The sequence below is a fragment of the Dermacentor silvarum genome, chromosome 8, assembly GCF_013339745.2.
Source record: "Dermacentor silvarum isolate Dsil-2018 chromosome 8, BIME_Dsil_1.4, whole genome shotgun sequence".
NCBI classification, from domain to species: domain Eukaryota; kingdom Metazoa; phylum Arthropoda; class Arachnida; order Ixodida; family Ixodidae; genus Dermacentor; species Dermacentor silvarum.
Window position 1 is genome coordinate 27,890,066 of NC_051161.1, and position 18,770 is coordinate 27,908,835.

General features: G+C 45.1%; 1 protein-coding gene across 1 annotated transcript in view; it reads right to left on the bottom strand.

Annotated features, from left to right (window-relative positions):
• LOC119460904 (cubilin-like) overlaps positions 1-18,770 on the bottom strand; it is a 129,842-nt gene that overhangs the window by 61,896 nt on the left and 49,176 nt on the right. The window contains 1 exon segment of the mRNA XM_037722028.2: positions 5,580-5,757. Within this exon segment, the coding sequence (XP_037577956.2) occupies positions 5,580-5,757 (178 nt within the window).

An 18,770-nucleotide genomic window follows, 5' to 3' on the forward strand; every position in this document is an offset into this window, starting at 1 on the left:
GAATAGGAGTATCATTGTGTTACCGTCTCCTGCCGACTGCCCCTCATTAATTATATCAGCCAAAAAAAAAGGTCCTGCCACTGTGTCCTCAAGCATAGCAGACATCGGTGAATAATTATATAAAAATAAAAAGTTTGAGAGTGAACGAGCAGGCGAGTAATTTGATGATGAGGTTGTCTTCACTAAGCTAAGCGGGAAGCTTGACTCAACAGAGTGTCCAAATTTACCAGTAATACGGCTTCGGTTCTCGTTTACCTGTACAACGTAATCGCTTCACGTCGGCTTAGCCTTACCGGGGTGGCCTTACCATAGGGCGCGTTTTAAAAGCTCGCTAATGCATTATCGCTGTTTCATTTCAGTTCCTGTCAAAGTTGTCGGTTCAACGCAAATTCTAACAGGCTCTGCGTCAGAAAACGCCTCTTAACCTTTTCACGCCAGGATCGTTACATATAAAAGCCGATGAATATTTATTCCGGGAACCGCCTGCTGGTCACCAGAAGCGGCAAGTGGACTTGACGGGGGCAAAAAAGAACGAAGAGGTTGCACGAACGCATGCCGTTCCCTCGGTGATGGTCGTTGGATTAACGTTGAAAGCACTCACATGCATGCTAAACAAAAAGGCCGGATGGAAAGTCTTTGAGCGTCGAAGTGGTCGCACGGGTAGGCCGTGACTGCCTCGTAAAATATTTACCACCACGTGCAGCAGCCACAGTTTCCTGTCCCGTCCTCGTTCGCGAGCTTCCGTTGGGGGCCGTCCAGAGTCTGGTTGAGACGGTGGGTACGAGTTGTTCCGTCTCGCCTTATTCTTCCTGTCCCGTTATAGTTTGCCTTTTCCGGCGTGAATCGCTGGCTTCTTACACTGCGTTAAACTAATCCCAGTCTCATACCCTACTGCAGTTAAGCTCTGAAACGTTAACCTCCTAGGTCGCCTGTGACTTCCAGCAAGCTAGTATAGCGGGCATGGCCTCACCGCTTGTGCGCATTCGAATCACCGAGGAAGACGGAGGTGCAAACGAGACATGAATTCACAGGAAAGATGGAGGCATGAAGTGTTGGAAGAAAGAATGTCGCTGTAGCCGACGTTCCGACAAGAGGACTTGTCCTCGGCAAAACATTAGCTCCGGTGACATTCCCTGTTCGATCACTGTTGACCACATGAGGAAGATACAGTGGAGAAAAGATGAAAAGGCCTCGTGCATCCATTCTCCTATTCTACGTGAGGAAACGAAAAGGGACAAAAGCGGCAAAAGGGAAATAGAGGATGGTGTGTAAGTGGGTGGAAAAAGATAGAGATAATGCAAACATGAATGTAGGAAGATTTACTAGAAAACGTGATAGAAAGAGAGGGGTAACTAGAAAAAAAAAATAAATAAAAAGGACGATGGCGTAACTGGCACAGCCCAGTGCCCCGCATACATTTGGAATAATTTTTTTTCTTTTTTTTTCTTTTTTTAGTGTGAAGAAAGAAGGCAAGCGTATCGCATGTGGTTGCGGTAGGGAGGTGTATCCAGCGGTATTTTTTAAGAGAAAATTCATTTACAGAAGGATTCCTTCGGTTCTCGGTGTCTTTGTCTAACTCTGTCGCGGAAAGCTGTCATCGTGATACTATTATATACAATTTTATACAATTAGGTTAGGTTAGGGCTGATGAAGTTAGGAAATTTGCAGGCGCAAGTTGGAATCAGCTAGCGCAAGACAGGGGTAATTGGAGATCACAGGGGAGAGGCCTTCGTCCTGCAGTGGGCAGTAAATATAGGCTGATGATGATGAGGTTAGTGGATTTTTTTTTGTATTTTCTAAATCGCCCATAAAGCAATATTTTAGGGGTGTTTAGTTACAACTTAAAATTGGCAGCGTAGATGCATGTGGTAATGACCCAAATATTTACGGGGATAGTGATCCTCGCTCTCCCAAACTTCGAAGCGCCTGCCACAGCGCTTGCCGACGCATTTTGCCGCTCGGATGGTGGCTTTGAAACTTCTGACAGAGGCTGTATACGCAAATACTTGCTATCGCAGCACTGTTCCGCTTCTGGTACATAAATCAGAGTTAGCCCTGTGCTTTGTTTCAGCCATTTGGCCAATAAAGGCGGATGACTCTTTCTGGGTCACGTGCTAACGGAGAGCCGCTGAACGATCACGATACAAAATACGTAACGGTCGCTTCGTGGTCGGTTTCGTTCCCACAAAAAAAAATCGCGGCAGTAAAATTCAGCGAAGCGTCAACGCGCTTATGTGCTTATGCCGAGCGATGGTAATAAAGAATTCTTACTTACGATGCCCGACGAGCTTATCTCGACTCGTATAATACTACCGAAAGACGGTCGTAAAAGGCGCGCGACCTGGACTAGCGAAATTACTTGCAGTTTCTGCCCTCCGTTTTCGCGTTCGCATTGCCTTTCCTTTTATTTTCGTGTTCGTGTGCGTGTGTCTGCGTGTGGAATGAAGACGCTGAACTCCGATGGAGACGAGGGAAAACGCCGAGTGCCTTTCCGCTGAAGTTGGATAGCAACCGATATGACTGCACGGTGCCTGAAAAAATGCATGCAGCGCTGTAGAAGCTGTGGAGTTGCGTTTATTAATGGATATATACAGACTAACGAAGGGCGGATTTAATGTAATCAATCAATAAATCAATCAATCAATCAATCAATCAATCAATCAATCAATCAATCATTTTATTTCGTCTGTTTCACAAACAGACAGAGGAGCGGCGAATAAAAGCTACCATTCGGCAGCTTGACGAGCCCGCTGCCCCCATTACAAGGGTTCACAGCAACACAGACATAATTATATATTACACCAACACACAAGTGAACCACATCCAAATAAACACGGTTAAATACCGAGAAGACGGGAAGGTCACAGGAGTATGGGCACTCGATATGATCAACAGCAGGCGAACAAGAGAAGCAGCCTCAGCGAGCAGCCAACGTTTCAACGAGGACACTTTACTGTGTCCGGGCGAAAGACTATGCGTCAGAGCACGTTTTTGCCCTCACGAAAAAAAAAAAAAAGCACATTGGCAAAACGTTGGCTTCAGACTCTGGCTCATCTTGTTCACGCACGGTTGGTCGATCGAATATCCTTGCAGCTCGTGTCGCCGGCTTTTTCCGCAGGTGTTGTGTCACTGATGTGTCACGATATCAAAAAAAAAAAAAAATGTAAAAGTGAACGATGAGCAATTTGGCCCCGACAGGTATAATCAAGCTATATGTCTCTGAATAGAATACTGTGCGTTAAGTGTATGAGTTAATGCGCAAGGGTACAAGTGATAACAACTAACATCGTAAGTGTGGTGCAAACATTAATGCTGTAGAGGGACGAAAAAAGAAAGCATCGCTGTAAGCACAACGATAGAATAGAAAAGTACGCTGTGAATGCGTTGAAGAATTAGAAAAAAAAAAGAACATCACAGTTTCGCCATAAGGGCGAAGCAATGAATGCGATAGCAACATGTTAGAATATTGCACGAAGTGTATAAGGCCTCGTAGCTGTAGTAGCAGTATAAATTGCAGTAAACGCAAGCTAAGTAAACATGCGTGGTGTGGCGTGCATAGGCGCATGAACAGAGAAAACTTGATGACCACGACCAGCATCTCTGGAGACTTTTTAACCCTCCGTGCGCGAGCTGTGCCTGCGCCGTCGATAGTAGGACAACACGACGACAACGACGTGAAAGCGCGTCGATTGTTCCTGATATTACTTTCGCAATAAAATGTGCAATAAACTTGTTTGCTGTCCGCAATGGCGACCTCATGACACTATCTTTTAAGAAATACATTAAAGGTCGAGAGGTTTACTCTGGGTAGAGTTTGCGAATGGTGACCAGAATGGATTCCCGGCACAGGCCTTGTACAGCATAACTATATAAAGAATATAAGTTAGCGAGTATACCTACCTAAAACAGGCAGCTATTGTTGATTCAAAACTTTGAATAGTATTTTGAGAAACATTCAAGGGACGAGCTTGGTTAGGATCGCCTCCTAAGTTCAGCACTCAACACAAGGAAATACGTTATTACCGAAAATAGAGATACTGTTAAAGATAACTTTACAACGATATGAAATCTAGAACGGGGTTAATTGGTTGTGTAACGCCTAGAACAACTCAATGTTAACCTTTTTCTAAACCTTCTTGCCCCTTAAGATGCAGCCTTAAGGTGCGGAAATCATTCGACAGGTAACTAAGAAAAGCGAGTCCGAGAGAGTGTCGACAACACTGGGTTATAACTTAAAAGCTACGTTTTAACAGCGCAGAAAACGCTTAAATTTCACCATTTTGTGAGATGCGTCATTGGCCTGCACAGCGTAGATTACGACAACCAAGCAAACAGTAACGGCGGCCACTGTCCACTCACGAAGCGTTCTGGAGCACAAGAAACTTCGCGAACCCGTATCCCGATTGGCTCAAGAAGGCCTTCACGACGTTGCATGGAATAACTGAAGCAGAGTGTACTGTACATAAAACTTTCAGCGGTGGCCGAACAACCGTATCGATCGGAGGCGCACTTGCCACTTTAGCGGACTGATACATACGTATACTGTCCGATCTGCAGATCGTAAGTCGTTGTGCGAGTAAATGTGTAGCAAAGGAAAGTACCGATGCATCGCGGTCAGAAACAGTGCGGCGAACAAAGTTTTGCTGAAACCCGAGAGGCGGCCACTCTATAGTCGACTGCCGAAGGGGCGCGAACGCTGGACTGTTTGCTTCGAGACGGTCACGTGAAGTCACGTGAAGACGTGCTATATCGCCTAGCTTCAAGCCTGCGAATTACCTTTCTGTTGCGCTAGATAAATTGCAAGCATTTGTCCTCACGTATAGCATCGTTGCATGCGCAAAAGTTCGAATTTTGCTGAGCAATCGTGTTTGAGCCATCGATGGATCATCAGCAGACGTTTCGGTGTCTTTCTCTAAAAGGAATAAGCTGTTGAAGGAAACGAAAACGGGTTCTTAATAAAGGAAACTTAGCAGTTGATATAAAATTAGACCGTGTTAAGAGGAATTGAGTATTGAATTTAGTTCAATCATGGAATAATGCCGCAGTTACGAGGCAAGTTCACGTCATTTTGGCAATGCGCAAAAAAAGAAGCTTTCATCGATCAAACGTTCTCACGCCTTTGTAAGGGCGGTGATTTGTAGAGGTGCAAACACGCTCACAGTTTTTACATTCGATGAGAATCAGTGGGAATTTCTGCTTTGGCGGCGCCGGCGCAAGTGGCCGCTGTCATACGCGTCACAGACCTTTCGTATTTTGGTTGGTTAAGACGCAGGAAAAAGTTATCCGAAGTTCTAGGCAGAGTTCCTGGTTCCCTTAAAACGCCGTGTAGTCCTTCTTTGGCGGGAATCAACGAACTAGACTTAATAAGATTTTAAAGTTATCGAAGATACGGTGAGCTGGAGTGTCAACTTGCGGACATCGTCGCCACCCGCCTGTCGTTTGTGTTTCTTCTCGAACTTGCCAAGTCAATTTTGTACTCAGAGTAGCCGCTTCGCAATTGAAGAAGCGGTAACTTACTAATACAGCTCAACTCAGTATGCGTCTTCACTGTCCCTTTTTAACTAAAAGACAGCACTCACTCTGGCGAGGATCCTCGCACCCTGAAGCGGGTGAAGTTGATGTCGACCCTCTCGTTTTCCTGTGCGATGAAAGTGTAGATGCATTGTCTAGAATGGCCCAGCGGGTTCTCCATGTGCGGGGCGTTGAAGCTTCCGTTCTTGGGGCCGTCCGGGTTGCTGATGAACATTCGGTCACACTCTGTAACGAGAACGAGACAGAAGAGGCGTCACTAACCATACCAACCATAACTGCAACACGAGGGCCAACGTAATTCTTCGCGCTTCGGTTTTGTTTTACGCTTACGGGGGCTCCAATCAATCAACCAATCAATCAATCAATCAACCAACCAACCAACCAACCAATCAATCAATCAATCAATCAATCAATCAGGCAATCAATATTACTATTATTAATAATATTACTATTTGGTTTGCACACATAAAATCAATCACAGAAAAGGAAGAGCTAGCTGGCAACTGCCTCCAATAGGGGTACTACGCCTGCTGGCTCTAGATGAGAAAAGGTACATAGCAAAATAGTAGTGAATGACAAACAGGAGAGAAAATAAAAATCAATCAATCAATCAATCAATCAAGTTACAACAAATTTTGTTACCAAATATAAATGCAATTGCGGGGAATGTGCTTCATTTTTTCTGCCCTTTTCTTTTGAACTGACAGTTTTGAAATAAAGGATTGAGACTTAGTAGTAGTTTTTAAAAGAAAAAAAAATCTTGATTGTGAGTCAGTTTATGATGACTTGCTTGCATTGATATATTTTGCTTGGTGTTCCTCCACTGACACGTGTGTCTCATCCGCTGATCGCCTAAGCTTGATTTGATTTCTAATATACGTGTTTCGTTGCTAAATCTTAAGCCAATATTGACTGTACGTAGCATGTTGAAACGAGAAACGATGGCAAGAAGTATAATTAGAATACCGAAATACTGTCCCGTTCAGACAAACAGTGACGTTTCTCATTTTCTTTACGGTTTAGCCAAGACAAGAAAAACACGTGCTCAAGGAAAAAGTACAGCTGTACATCAGAGGAACGAAAATGGGGCGTTACAACATATGCATCATTACGAAATCCCGAAGAATTATTGCAGAACTGATTCATAGTGTATGAATACAGAAGCCAAAAACGCGAAGGAAACGTGATTATATGCAGATATCGAATGTTTTGCTATGTATAGCAAAACACTCAAGTTTTCCTGATCTTGTTCGTTTAATTCGTACAAGAGGGTAATTCTGCACAGTGTTTTATCATGTTTCAGTTCATTTGCTGTGTTGTATAATCAATGGAGCAGTGGGAGGCACAGCTCGCCCGTTCCGACTTGGCAGGACAAAAGTCCTTAATTAGCCAGGTCAGGCAGGCGGCAGAGGCCAGTGGGGCCCTGGACTGAGGGGCTCCGACCACCGCTATACTTAAAATATTTTCCAGCCAAATAAAGTTTATATATATATATATATATATATATATATATATATATATGCTTATTGACAACTATATATCTTTGCTGCATTTGCGTTAACCTAATTTGTTTTGTTATTTTCAATGAAAACCGGAGGTCCCCTTATAGCCCTAAAATTTGGGACCTCCTTCTGTATATCTTATTGTTGTGCTTTTATTTTGCTGAGTGAATGTGTCAAATATTGCTCCTTCTTCTTCTTCTATAAAAAAAAAAAACATATTCGTCCATGTCTCAACAACTGCGCTGCCTTTAGAACGACAATGAACAGCAGCTAGCCACGACATGGAGTTTCGCATATTGCAAGATGGCGCGTGACCGCGGTTGTGTAAGCACGCCATCATTTAGCTCAGCAACGCCGTCAACAAGAAGTACTCAACACAGAACCAAAGAGTATCTGCGGCCTCCTATGAATAGAGTTCAAGAAGCAGCAGTCTCATAACCACTACACCGTGATTCGCACAGCGCATACTCAAAAAAAAAAAAAAAAATCTGACAACCGGGTTCAAAAAGAGGCAACCTGGCTTTCATCGTGTCAAGCGCAAACATCCCAGGCGTCTGAGAGAGGAAGCCCGTTTTTCATCATCTCGAAATAGAAGCGAACGCTGCTGCATGTTGCGCAACTTCGTCTCGGGCTGCGCCGTCGTTCTTGAAGACCGCAGCAATCTTGGCGGTATAATAGCACTTTTCTTTTTCGAGCGAGCCTAAAGCACGATGTCATTTTGTAGATACATGGGCACTATAGAGCGCACTTCATTGTAACGAGGGTCTGACGACACAGTTCGAGCAACGCAATTACCTTTATTATTTCTTTTTCTCTCTCTTTCCCTCTCGCCCCTTTTGCCGTTACTGTTTTTACTCGTACGACGAGGAAGAAAAAAGTTTTGCAAAGGTTGATCACTTCTTTTGAGGTTGAAGTACAAGATTTATTCACCATGATAATAGTAATCACAATCACTGTCACTATCATCATTATTATTATATAAACGGCCTCTATTACGTCCACTGCACGTTTTAATTGAACCGATTAGGTTAGAGTACGTCTGGCAGACGCTCTCAAATCACCAAGGGATCCTAGAGAGGTTTGCCGGACCATATGCACAATATGTCGTTTCACCTGACGAGGGTGGCATATAAATGGCGCATACCTGCATAGTACTTACGCACACAACATATATTCAGGCACGCACAGTAACAAATAATTGTATAGTGCCCGACCGAGGCCAATGTATCAGAGTACCGCCGTGGCGCACAAAGCGCTATAGTACCAGCAATGCTCCAACGCCCACCATGTTGCGGGTGTCCGCGCATAGAACTTGAGCACGGGTCTATGGTTCGATTCCCGGTAGGGGCGGTTGCATTCCGATGGGAGTGGAACGGAAAGAAGCGCTCCTGTGCGGAGCTGTAGGTGCGCATTATAGACTACGAGATATTGAAAATTTATGTCGATCCCCCTGCTACGGCGTCTCGCATAGCTGCAGTGTTGCTTTGGGAGGTTAAATTGGGAACACTGAGCACATATGAACGAAACGAGTTGCATTCAGAGGTAAATGACACATTGTTATGAGTCTTGTGACTTTCGCAACAAACTTCCATTGTAGGCCATTATTAGTACAAGTTAAATTGGGAACACTGAGCACATATGAACGAAACGAGTTGCATTCAGAGGTAAATGACACATTGTTATGAGTCTTGTGACTTTCGCAACAAACTTCCATTGTAGGCCATTATTTAGTACAAGAATGATAAAAATACCAAGAACTTGAATAAATTGAAGCATTTTGTTACCATCTCTGTAACTTAACGACAATAACAGGTACGATTCTATGAGCACTTGCATGCGCTAGAGAGGGTCTATACAGCGCCGAGGACTGACATATACGACTGTACAAGGTCCAACTTCTCTGGTTCAGAGGGCCTTTGCAAAATTTTCGTAACAGAAACGGCAATTTGCCTTAAACGGTAAACTTTAACATTCTGCCTTTGTGTGTTTCATCTACACACTATCAAGACTGTTACAATTTCCTTCCTTTTTGTTTAAGAAGTGTTGTCATAAAAATAAATGAAAAGACGGCGCAGACAGTTAAATGAAACCGGAAAGAGGAATGATACACGTAAATTTCAAAGCCTGACGCAGGTCCGTTTCATACGACAGCCTGCTTGCGTAAGAGGCTCGAGCACACGAGGTGATTTATGTACTACGGTGACCCTTTTGCTCAAAGCCTCGGGAATGCAGGAACCGTCGCTTACTTGTTTCCGGCGCTTCCCGAGAGCGTAGTTTTTCAAATTTATGGTTTACGAGAGTGAATAATTTCGCGCGTCGCGCTCGAAGGCAGCAACAACGAGGATCTAGACACCAAAACTAAGCCTCAAGTGTCTGCATACAACTGCGACCTAAATAGATATAAATGTTGGCGAGAACAGGCGCCGAAGTAAGGTTTTCGGTTAGGTGGCGTAAATAACTATTGCCTCTGCAGCGTGTGCTCGCTGAAAACTTTGCTAAAGGCTTACTCACGCGCTGCGGTAGACCAGTGGTTATGGCGTTGCGCAGCTGAGCTCGAAGTCGTCGGTTCGATCGCCAACGGCGGCGGCGGCCGCATTTCGATGGGGGCGAAATTCAAGTACACTCGTGTACTTAGATTTAGGTGCACGTTAAAGAACCCCCGGGTGGTCAAAACTAAACTGGAATCCCCCACTACGGCGTACCTGATCATTATATCGCGGTTTTAGCACTTAATACACCAAAATAACTTTAAATTTTAAATAAATAATAAATATTAAAAAAAACAAGTATATTGGCGCCGTGTGTATCTTCTTGTGTCCTAGCCGGTTTGTTAAGCTACCACTCGCAAACTGTTGTTGTGACGTGGCACTTCAATACTCAGAAAGATTGACAACCGGGAGAGTAAGCAAGTACATCGCGAAGAAAGCGACGGCAAAGATGCAACACAAAGCGGAGAAAACGCAACGCAGAGCAGTGTCTATCTTGTCGCGCTCTACTTTCTTCTTAACGCTACATCGCTCATTTTGTGAACGGGTTGGGGATGTGCACCTTTTACCAAGCATTCATGTTTCTTAATGTCCGAGCAGCTGGCCGGGAGAGCGCCTGGGCCTATTTTGCTGTTACTGCTAGGTGTCCGGCGCCAGGTCTAGTTTGCCTCCTCCCACAGCAACGGTGCATGCTCTATCGGAAGGCCGTCTGTGGTTTAGATAAGTTGGCGCCCCATTGACGACGCCTATAATATTCTATAAAGCCCCCTCTCGGGAGGACAACCCCCACGAACCGCCGAGCGGCAAACCGGGGCACATCTCAACGCATGCAAACCTGCGGGTTTCAACGGCACCGAGATCAGAATCCAGTACCTCCCGCTCACGAACCAGATTCCCTTGCACAAGGCCACTGGTGCGCGTGAGGATTTGGCGGTACCCATCCGCATTGCACAGAATTCGAAGGATGGATCGGCCGTCAGAAAACAAACACGTACAAGGGTTTTTGGAAAAAAGTACACGTCCTGCAAGTAATTTGAAACCGTGTAGTAGAGATAGAAAGAGAAAGAGAAGTTTAATGATAAGAGGCACAGAGGTCGCATTCCTCTAGCAGGCTATTCAGCCCTGGGGAAAAGGGAAAGGGGAAAGAGAGAAGGAAAGAGGAGCACGATGAGTGACGATGACGACAGGGTGAGCAGGCGAAACACATCACTAGCAGCTCTACTTCCACAGCCTAGAGTCCAGACCCGTAATACGGTGTATTAACTTCAAGGTCGACACGCGGAAAATCATTAAACTGCATTCTGTAGCCAACAAAGAACCGAGACTAGCACAGGGTGATGAGAAAGAGAAATAAGGGACCCTAAAAAAAACGCCATTTTCACTATTCCGTTAATGTTCAGAAGCCGAGTGCCTTTCGCATAATATCCTCGCACAATTTCATTGTGAAAACGCGCACAAGAGTGGAGCACAATTTCGGTGCTACGCAAGTGACCGTTTCTATAAAACGAGCAGGACAGTTAGCAGCGCACCTTGTTTTGTTTTCGCTTTTTTTTTTCGTTTAAACTGCAGCAAAAAAAAAAAAAGTCATAATGCGTACGGCTCTGCTTTTGTTTGTTTCTGTGCAGAACGACGCTTTAAACTCGTTTTCTAGCCGCCTCGTGTTTTGGTATACCGCGACAAAACCACTTTGCCCGTCTGTTTTTCCGTAGCTTAAACGACTCCCGGTAGGCATGATACATTGACTCCGCTGGGACCTCGGTTCCATCGCAGTAGTCAGTATTCGCATCGTGACGCGTTGGCTGCAAAGCAGCGCTGTGCCTTCAGTGTTGTTTCTCTTTTCTTCTTCCTTTATTTATGTTTGTTGTTGCCAACGCCTTTATGCCCTCAATATTTTCTTTACTCTCTTCTTTCGCCTTTCCGCGCCCACAAGCTGGCAAATGGTATGTACACTTCAACCACAAAAGCTTAAAGACCACGGGCGCTCAGAATTCCCGAGCAACAACTAGCAGTAGCCAGTAAAACTGCACACGGCAATGTTGTTAGCATATTCTAGTCGAGGTCCGAAATGCAGATACTAGGGTGCGTTGTGAAGGCTGCGCAGATATTAAGCTTTCTCTCAGATTTCATGGTCCGTAATATTTTGTGATTGGGTGTATACTTCCCAGTAGCGCTAGAGAGGTACGGGTGAAAGGAAGAACAAATGAAAGGGAGGAAAGAAAACTTCGGCTGGATTGTGAAGAGGCTTGGTACAGTGTAAAGAAAACGGTACACCATGATATGTAATATTTGCAGGGACTGCTAAGCTAGAAACGTATAGCCTCCGCAGGCGTACTGTCGAGAACCGCTATAATGGCTGGAGAAAACATCCGTCACGACGCACGCCTGTGTGTACATACGAAAATTGTGTGCTGCCGACAAGTTGGAGATTGCGCTTGAAGGCTGTTCCGCCACACATCACACTCTTACAACAACTCGCAAATGACGGCGATGAAAAAGAAAAGGGAAGAAAGAGAGGCAGGAGAGGGGGGGGGGGGGATGAATTCAACGAAATGATGTACGATTTCAAGCTGGTGGAAAACAAATTATGCGTTGTGGGGGGTGTCATGATGCGTTGTCCCATTATTCGTTCCATATCCCGCACTAGAGACATCGGACAGCCGGCCACGTTTATACAAATATATTAGGACAGTGGTCACAACAGACACATGCGCCAAAGGAACCCAGAGTGCTACCCTGCTATACGGGCCTGCAAGATAATCGTAGACTGTGATAGTGACGTGTGCCGCCTAAGACTTTCGTGCGCCGATCTTCGTTTCCTTATTACTTCTCCCTTTCTATATCTTTCAATACCTTTTCCCTCGAGCAGGGCAGCAATTCGACTTTTTTTGTGGCTAACTTTCCTGCCTATTTCTCTGTTTCTGTCTCTCATGCCATACTATATACAATCCGCATTGCCGTAATTCAGGGTAGCGTAAGCCTTCACTGACATCCAAAGTATTTAGTTGATGGTAAGAGCTTTCTCTTGTACCTGCCTTTGTGGCGCTCAATTTATTTGCGCCGTTATGCCATGATAACATGTCCGTACATACGGCTCGACAGAGTACGACCTCATCTTTGGCTTGAAAACGGCGGCGCCCGTTTTTATTGAGACAGCGCACGGGGAGGGGGGAGTGTTCTGCCAACGCCCCCTAGATTGCACAAGGCATGTGCACTTCGATCCATGACGTCATGCTACCTCGTCTGACTGCCACAGAATCTAATGGGGATGCTCCCGAGCAAGTCGCGGTGATTTTGACGTCACCGCTTTCGTCACGCCGGGCTTGACAGTGGAAGTTTCGGTCCAAGTAGCATGACGTCATAAAGCAGAGGGCACAGGCCTGCTATCCAGGAGGCGTTGGTTCTGCGGACCGCCAGCTTACCTGCCACTGACGTAACTTGCCTCGCGCAGGCGGGAGGGCAGCAGTTGCTGTCTACGTCACGAGAAGGGGAAAAAGAAGAGAGAGAGAGAAAAAAAGGGCCCGAGGTTTGAATTCAGCCGAATTCCGTCGTCCGATCGGTTGTGTTGCAACGCCAATACACACACGCCAGCGGCACAAATTATCGAGACAGAATTAGTTACATTATGTCGGGCGACTTTTTCGAGCATAACTGCAATTCGTACCGAAAAACATGGGGACACTTGGCTGTGACTACAAGCCGCATCGTTTTGCAGAATATACAACCGCTAAAACATTCCGCTAAACTAATTGACCAAACAAGTAAATAACTATAACTCAAATAATCACCCAGTCAGTAGCTGAGTCAGTTGCGCCTGCTACAGTAGAATGAATCTTGTTGCCATGAAAAGAAGGAAACACCGAAACAAGTCTCACAACTAACTAACTAACTAACTAACTAACTAACTAACTAACTAACTAACTAACTAACTAACTAACTAACTAACTAACTAACTAACTAACTAACTAACTAACTAACTAACTAACTAACTAACTAACTAACTAACTAACTAACTAACTAACTAACTAACTAACTAACTAACTAACTAACTAACTAACTAACTAACTAACTCAAGTAAGCAAGAAAAAGCCACTCAAATAATAATTGAACCGCGCCTACTACAATTTGAAATATTCTTGCTGCATGAAAAAAAAAAAAGGAAAACGCAAATACAAGCCAAGCGACTAAAACTAGCAATTTTGTATCAGAGGAAGAAAAGACATAATCGAGCGGCCCTCATGGCCTCAACGTTCAGATTGCCGGTAGATACGAAAAACCACAGCGACGGGAGCGTCGCCCAAGCAATCTCGAGTGTGCGCTATTAAAGCCCCAGCATCTTCTGCCAGGCCCATTCTTATAGAAGCGAGCGCGTTTGTCCTCACTTCCACTACGATTAAAAATGAGTCTCGGCAACTTTCGCTAAGCCGACGAGCAGCGTGAGAAAAAGAGCGAAGAACGAGAACGGATGCGATTTCCGGTCTCACGGCGTGCCATGTTGAAGCAGATGCAAGAAGCCGCACAGCAAACGAGAGGACTGCGAAGAAGAAAAAGAGTGCTTCCGCCTTTCCGCGCGACTTCCAACGAGGCCTCGGTGGTGGCGAGGCCTTTGGCTTCGGTCTCTTCAGCTTTACGCGGCTTCTTTATCGACCCGTCGCGGCCTGGTTGTATACCTCGGAAGCTACCGTGTGTAAGCGTGTAAGACTCGCAATCGATGTGGAGTCCTTGAGAACTTGCTGCATCTCCACCAGGAGGATGATTGGCCACGCAGCAACAAATTAAGTAAGACTGCAAGCGAGGGCCCGAATTTCCACAATTTCAATTAAAACAAATACTTTGGCGTAGAATCGGTAGGTGGTCGCAAAGTAAGCACTATAATGAAAAGAGCATTTGGCAGGAAAAGAAACATTGTAGCAGAGTCGGTACGCCTGTAACAATGTAACTTGCTACAAGCTCCAACAATCGATTCCTGCTAGACTTAATTAAACGTAACAAACTATATATGGATATATAACATCCTTTACCCGTAATATAATAATTTATTCTTGTCACTTTACTTCTTCCACAATGATAGTTGTTAAGCGTAAATCGTGGAGTTCTCCTGGATTCTGTCGGAGGTATCTTCATTACGTTTCTTTGGTAGTTCTATAGAAAGCTTCAGAATTGTAAAACGAAACGGAAAACTAACATTCACTCGAAGATAGCCACGAAACTACAAAGGAAACCAATAAGTGTCCCTCACAGTTGTAACTGCTTCGAATGGCGCTGCCTTCCTTTCAATGGAGCAGCCCACTTTTCAAAAACATGACAGGGTAAAGGTTTGAAACGAGTCAAAGTTACGGCAACTAGCCGCCTCAACGTGCACTGTGCGTATGTATACCGACTACAGGCTTATAGAAAGAGTTCTGAAGGATATCGTAATGCATTTCGAGAGTAGAACGAAATACGTGATAACTAACCGGCCCTATACCGGGCATGTTCAGTATTCTTTCTCGCTATCACCATCACCTGCCCTGGTGACACGTTGGTGAGTCAACTTCGGTGAAAAGTTTTACCAAATGTTTGAGTTCATAAACGGGAGTGCAGGCCTCGTAGGAGCATGGGTGTTGTACGAGTAGACACGGTAGCAGGTCTTCCAACTTAGACAAGGCGCTTTCAGCACGTAAGCCGAGTGCCACTGTTGGATGCATCCACACATCGACAGCCGGGCGGGTGAATAAAAGAAAGTACGGGTAATGGACTGCAGAATACAACCAATGACAGGCGGCGAACAAGGACATGGAAGTAACTGGGACAACAAGCAGTGAAACACAATATAGGCGTGAACATGAAGAGAAACAAGGCCACGAACGGGGAATGTAAAAAGAAAAAAAGAATAGAGAAAATCCAGTGGTCGACCGGGAGCGTAAAATAATACGACGCGCTGTGTAGTGTTCGCCAGTCTGATACGCGTTCACTGGACCCAAGCATGTTTTCTCGGCTACTCCACGGCACGGCCTTTGAGACGAGCACGTATGTACGGTGTGCGCGTACGTGAATGCGTGCCTGTTGGGATAGCGAGGGATTGCGCAGTGAGGCTTCCAGGTTTTGGCGTACACCGGCAGCGGATAGAAGTGGGAAATATGCGCACTCTCACCGTCTGTCTTTTTTATATTTTTGCCACTCGTACGTTTGCCACTCGCATTTTGCACGCTTTAGATGCCGACATAAAAGGAGGTAAAAAGACGTACGCGCGCCGGCGCGCATGCTTTTGCAAAAGCAGGTATACGTTCACAAAAATAAAGACACTTAAGTGTACGCGCACGCACACACACACAAAAAGCACCTGCAGAGTTGTACTGACAAGTATGGAGAGACAGTGCACGCGCAAATGTATACGTACGCGAACACATACAGACACATTTACGCAAACACTTTAGGCCCAGATGTATACATACAGGTACAGACTGATGCATCAAGACGCGCGCACGCTCACACGCGAGCGGTAAATTTTGAATCTCATGCAGATACACTCTAATGTACAGGTAGTCACTCTTAGATAGGTACAGATACGTAGACACACACGCGCACACGCACATACGCACGCACGCACGCACAGAAACACACGCACGAAACACGCGCGCGCAACAGGAAGTTTCTCCTTCCGCTTTTTCTATCGAGTGCGCGCTTCGGTGGCAGTGGACGCTTGACCAGTTCGGCTTATTGATCCCGGTTGAATGTCCTCGTCGTCGTTCTTTTAGAGCCGCCGACGACCAGAGCGAGATAAGGAAAGGGCCATGCTCACGTGGGCAACGGGAGAGAGGAAGAAAAGCACCCGGCCTCTGCTCTGCTTACTGTGTTTCAGCGCGCCGGGAACACGCAACGGCTCGAGCGGCTGTTCCCAAAACCCTGTAGCCAGATCGCATTAAGAGGTTTGGTTAGGTTAGGTTAGGTGTGGTGAAGCCGAAACGAGAAACGGAATCGACAGCTGTCCACAGCACTCGCAGGGAAAGTAAAGACACGAAAATGGTGCAAGAGTTACAGTGTGTAGCTGTACTAACTCAGCAGCGAAAAGCAAACGTCTTGATCACGCGGTTGATTCCATCAAACGCGTCGAACCACACACGCACGCACACACGCACACATACACAAAAAGAAAAAAAAAAAGAACGAAAGTACAAATGGCTATGGCTGACTTCGACTTGGTACACACGGTGAAAGGCTATTCTTTTTGGGCCGCCAAAGCTTCTTAGTAAACGTTTTGTGAAAGCAACAAGACGCAGGGAAAGCAACCGCTCTCACAGCGCGAAGAAAAAAGTAAAGGGGGGAGCTGCTAGAGTGGTTTCGGTGATAATTGGTGAGGAGACGTGACTTAATTAACTCACGAGTCGAAGCGAGCACACGACGCATTGTTGAATCTGAAACGAGGCATTTCGAGTGTACTGAACGTGAACCAGTGTGTGGCGAGTTAGCATACTGCTACCACTGATTCATTCACAAATGTCGTACGCATTCCACATTTATGTTATCATTTATGCTATATCTTCGCGGGACGATGGGGCAGAACAATCCGAGCACTAATTAAACCGTCCTGAGAAAGAAAGAGAAAAACAACTTTTTAAGAATGTTCCGGGCCAGTTCCGAGTTCTCTGTTAAATGCACACGTGAAACGCAGAATTGTTCTGATTTAGTAAACGCTGAACCTATTTGACTAAAATGTGTTGCATTCAACAGAGAAAGCTAAATTATACCGTCTGTGACTTAATGTGTAAGTTTACACCTGAGGCGGAATTATAACTTTGTTTAAGATATCGCTCTGTTGAAGCTACGAGTGACAGAATCCGGCAAGAACGCGGCGGGCAGGCGGCCCAATGAGGAAGGATGAAAAAAAAAATAATATGACCAGCTACTAAATACGGCCCCAGAAAACCAACAATTTGTGTCCTACAGCGTCACAAAAGCACCGTTTTTTTTTTCCTGCAACGTTTAAAAGCACGACAAGTCTCAACTCGCGAAAACAAGCAAACATAACACGCTGTAACTGATGCAGTTTAAGCTGTTTTCAGATTAGAGTACCAACAAACAATATGCGAGAAACGTCTTATTTGTATTAATTTTGATCACGTGGAATTCTCAAGCGCCACCTGTACGTGAGCACACGAACTTTTGTGTATTCAGCTCCATCGAAGTGCGGCCTTAGCGGCGAGTGATTGAAACTTCGAACTCGTGCTGAGGATCAATCTTTCACCGCCGCGGCAATTAAAATTTGCTTCAACACGCAATGTACAGTGGGTCACAAAAGTTTAAAGTATACACGGGATTTGAGAAAAGATCTGTATTCACCGCGAAGCCTGGACACGCGGCTTCGAATTCAAACTTTCAATTTGTCGTAGTTTTTTGCTATCTACACATACACAGTGATACATTAAATTTAGGAGTGCGCGAATATTACAGCTTTTGAATGTGAATCGAATAGTCCGCGCTATTCGATTCGTATTATTCGATTCGAGAATTCACTGCTAGAAGTTGTCAAACGTTCGTTTCTTTCGAATATGTAAGGTATAGAAACACTTGTTGGAGTCTCGAGGGAGAAAGAGGACTGTTTAGAATTATTCTTCTGCAAGATATAGCTGCTGTTTTTGCGCAGGGGCAGATAACTTCTGCTCAAAAATTTCCAGTCACTCAATAAGAATTGCTCGCTTTTAGGCAGCCTATGTACGAACTTGCTTCGATTTATTATTTGGCCAACGTTACCATTTTTGTGTTCTTTTAAAAACAACGTGCGGTGCTTTATAATCCCACTTCTCTCCTTCAGCGAATGCAACTCCACTGTACGTGCACCTGGTAGCATACTGTTCCCTCGTTTTATTACTATCGTTGCCGTATTGTCCCAGAATATTCAAAACCGTTGTTTATCATTTGCAAGCTCCTCAGTTATTCGAACGTCTCATTGTGAACGCTATTACATGCATGTTTCAATGTAATTACGCCCAATTTCTTCTTTTATCAAACGGCCTCCGCGCAAGCTTCGTATTTTACGTCGATTTTTTTGTGGTTGTTAACTCCAGACCGATCGGAAAGTTGATGTCGCTTCAGAAATGTGAAAATATTCGATATCGGAGTCGATAATCGGGGGTCGTGTTTCCCTAATATTCGTATCCGATTAGATTTGGAAATGTCCTTGTTCGCGCACGCCTAATTAAATTATAGGCGACAGGCGTTAACAGAGCAGAAATTCACATTTGCCCCCCGTAATGTTTTGTGGCCGACTGTACCT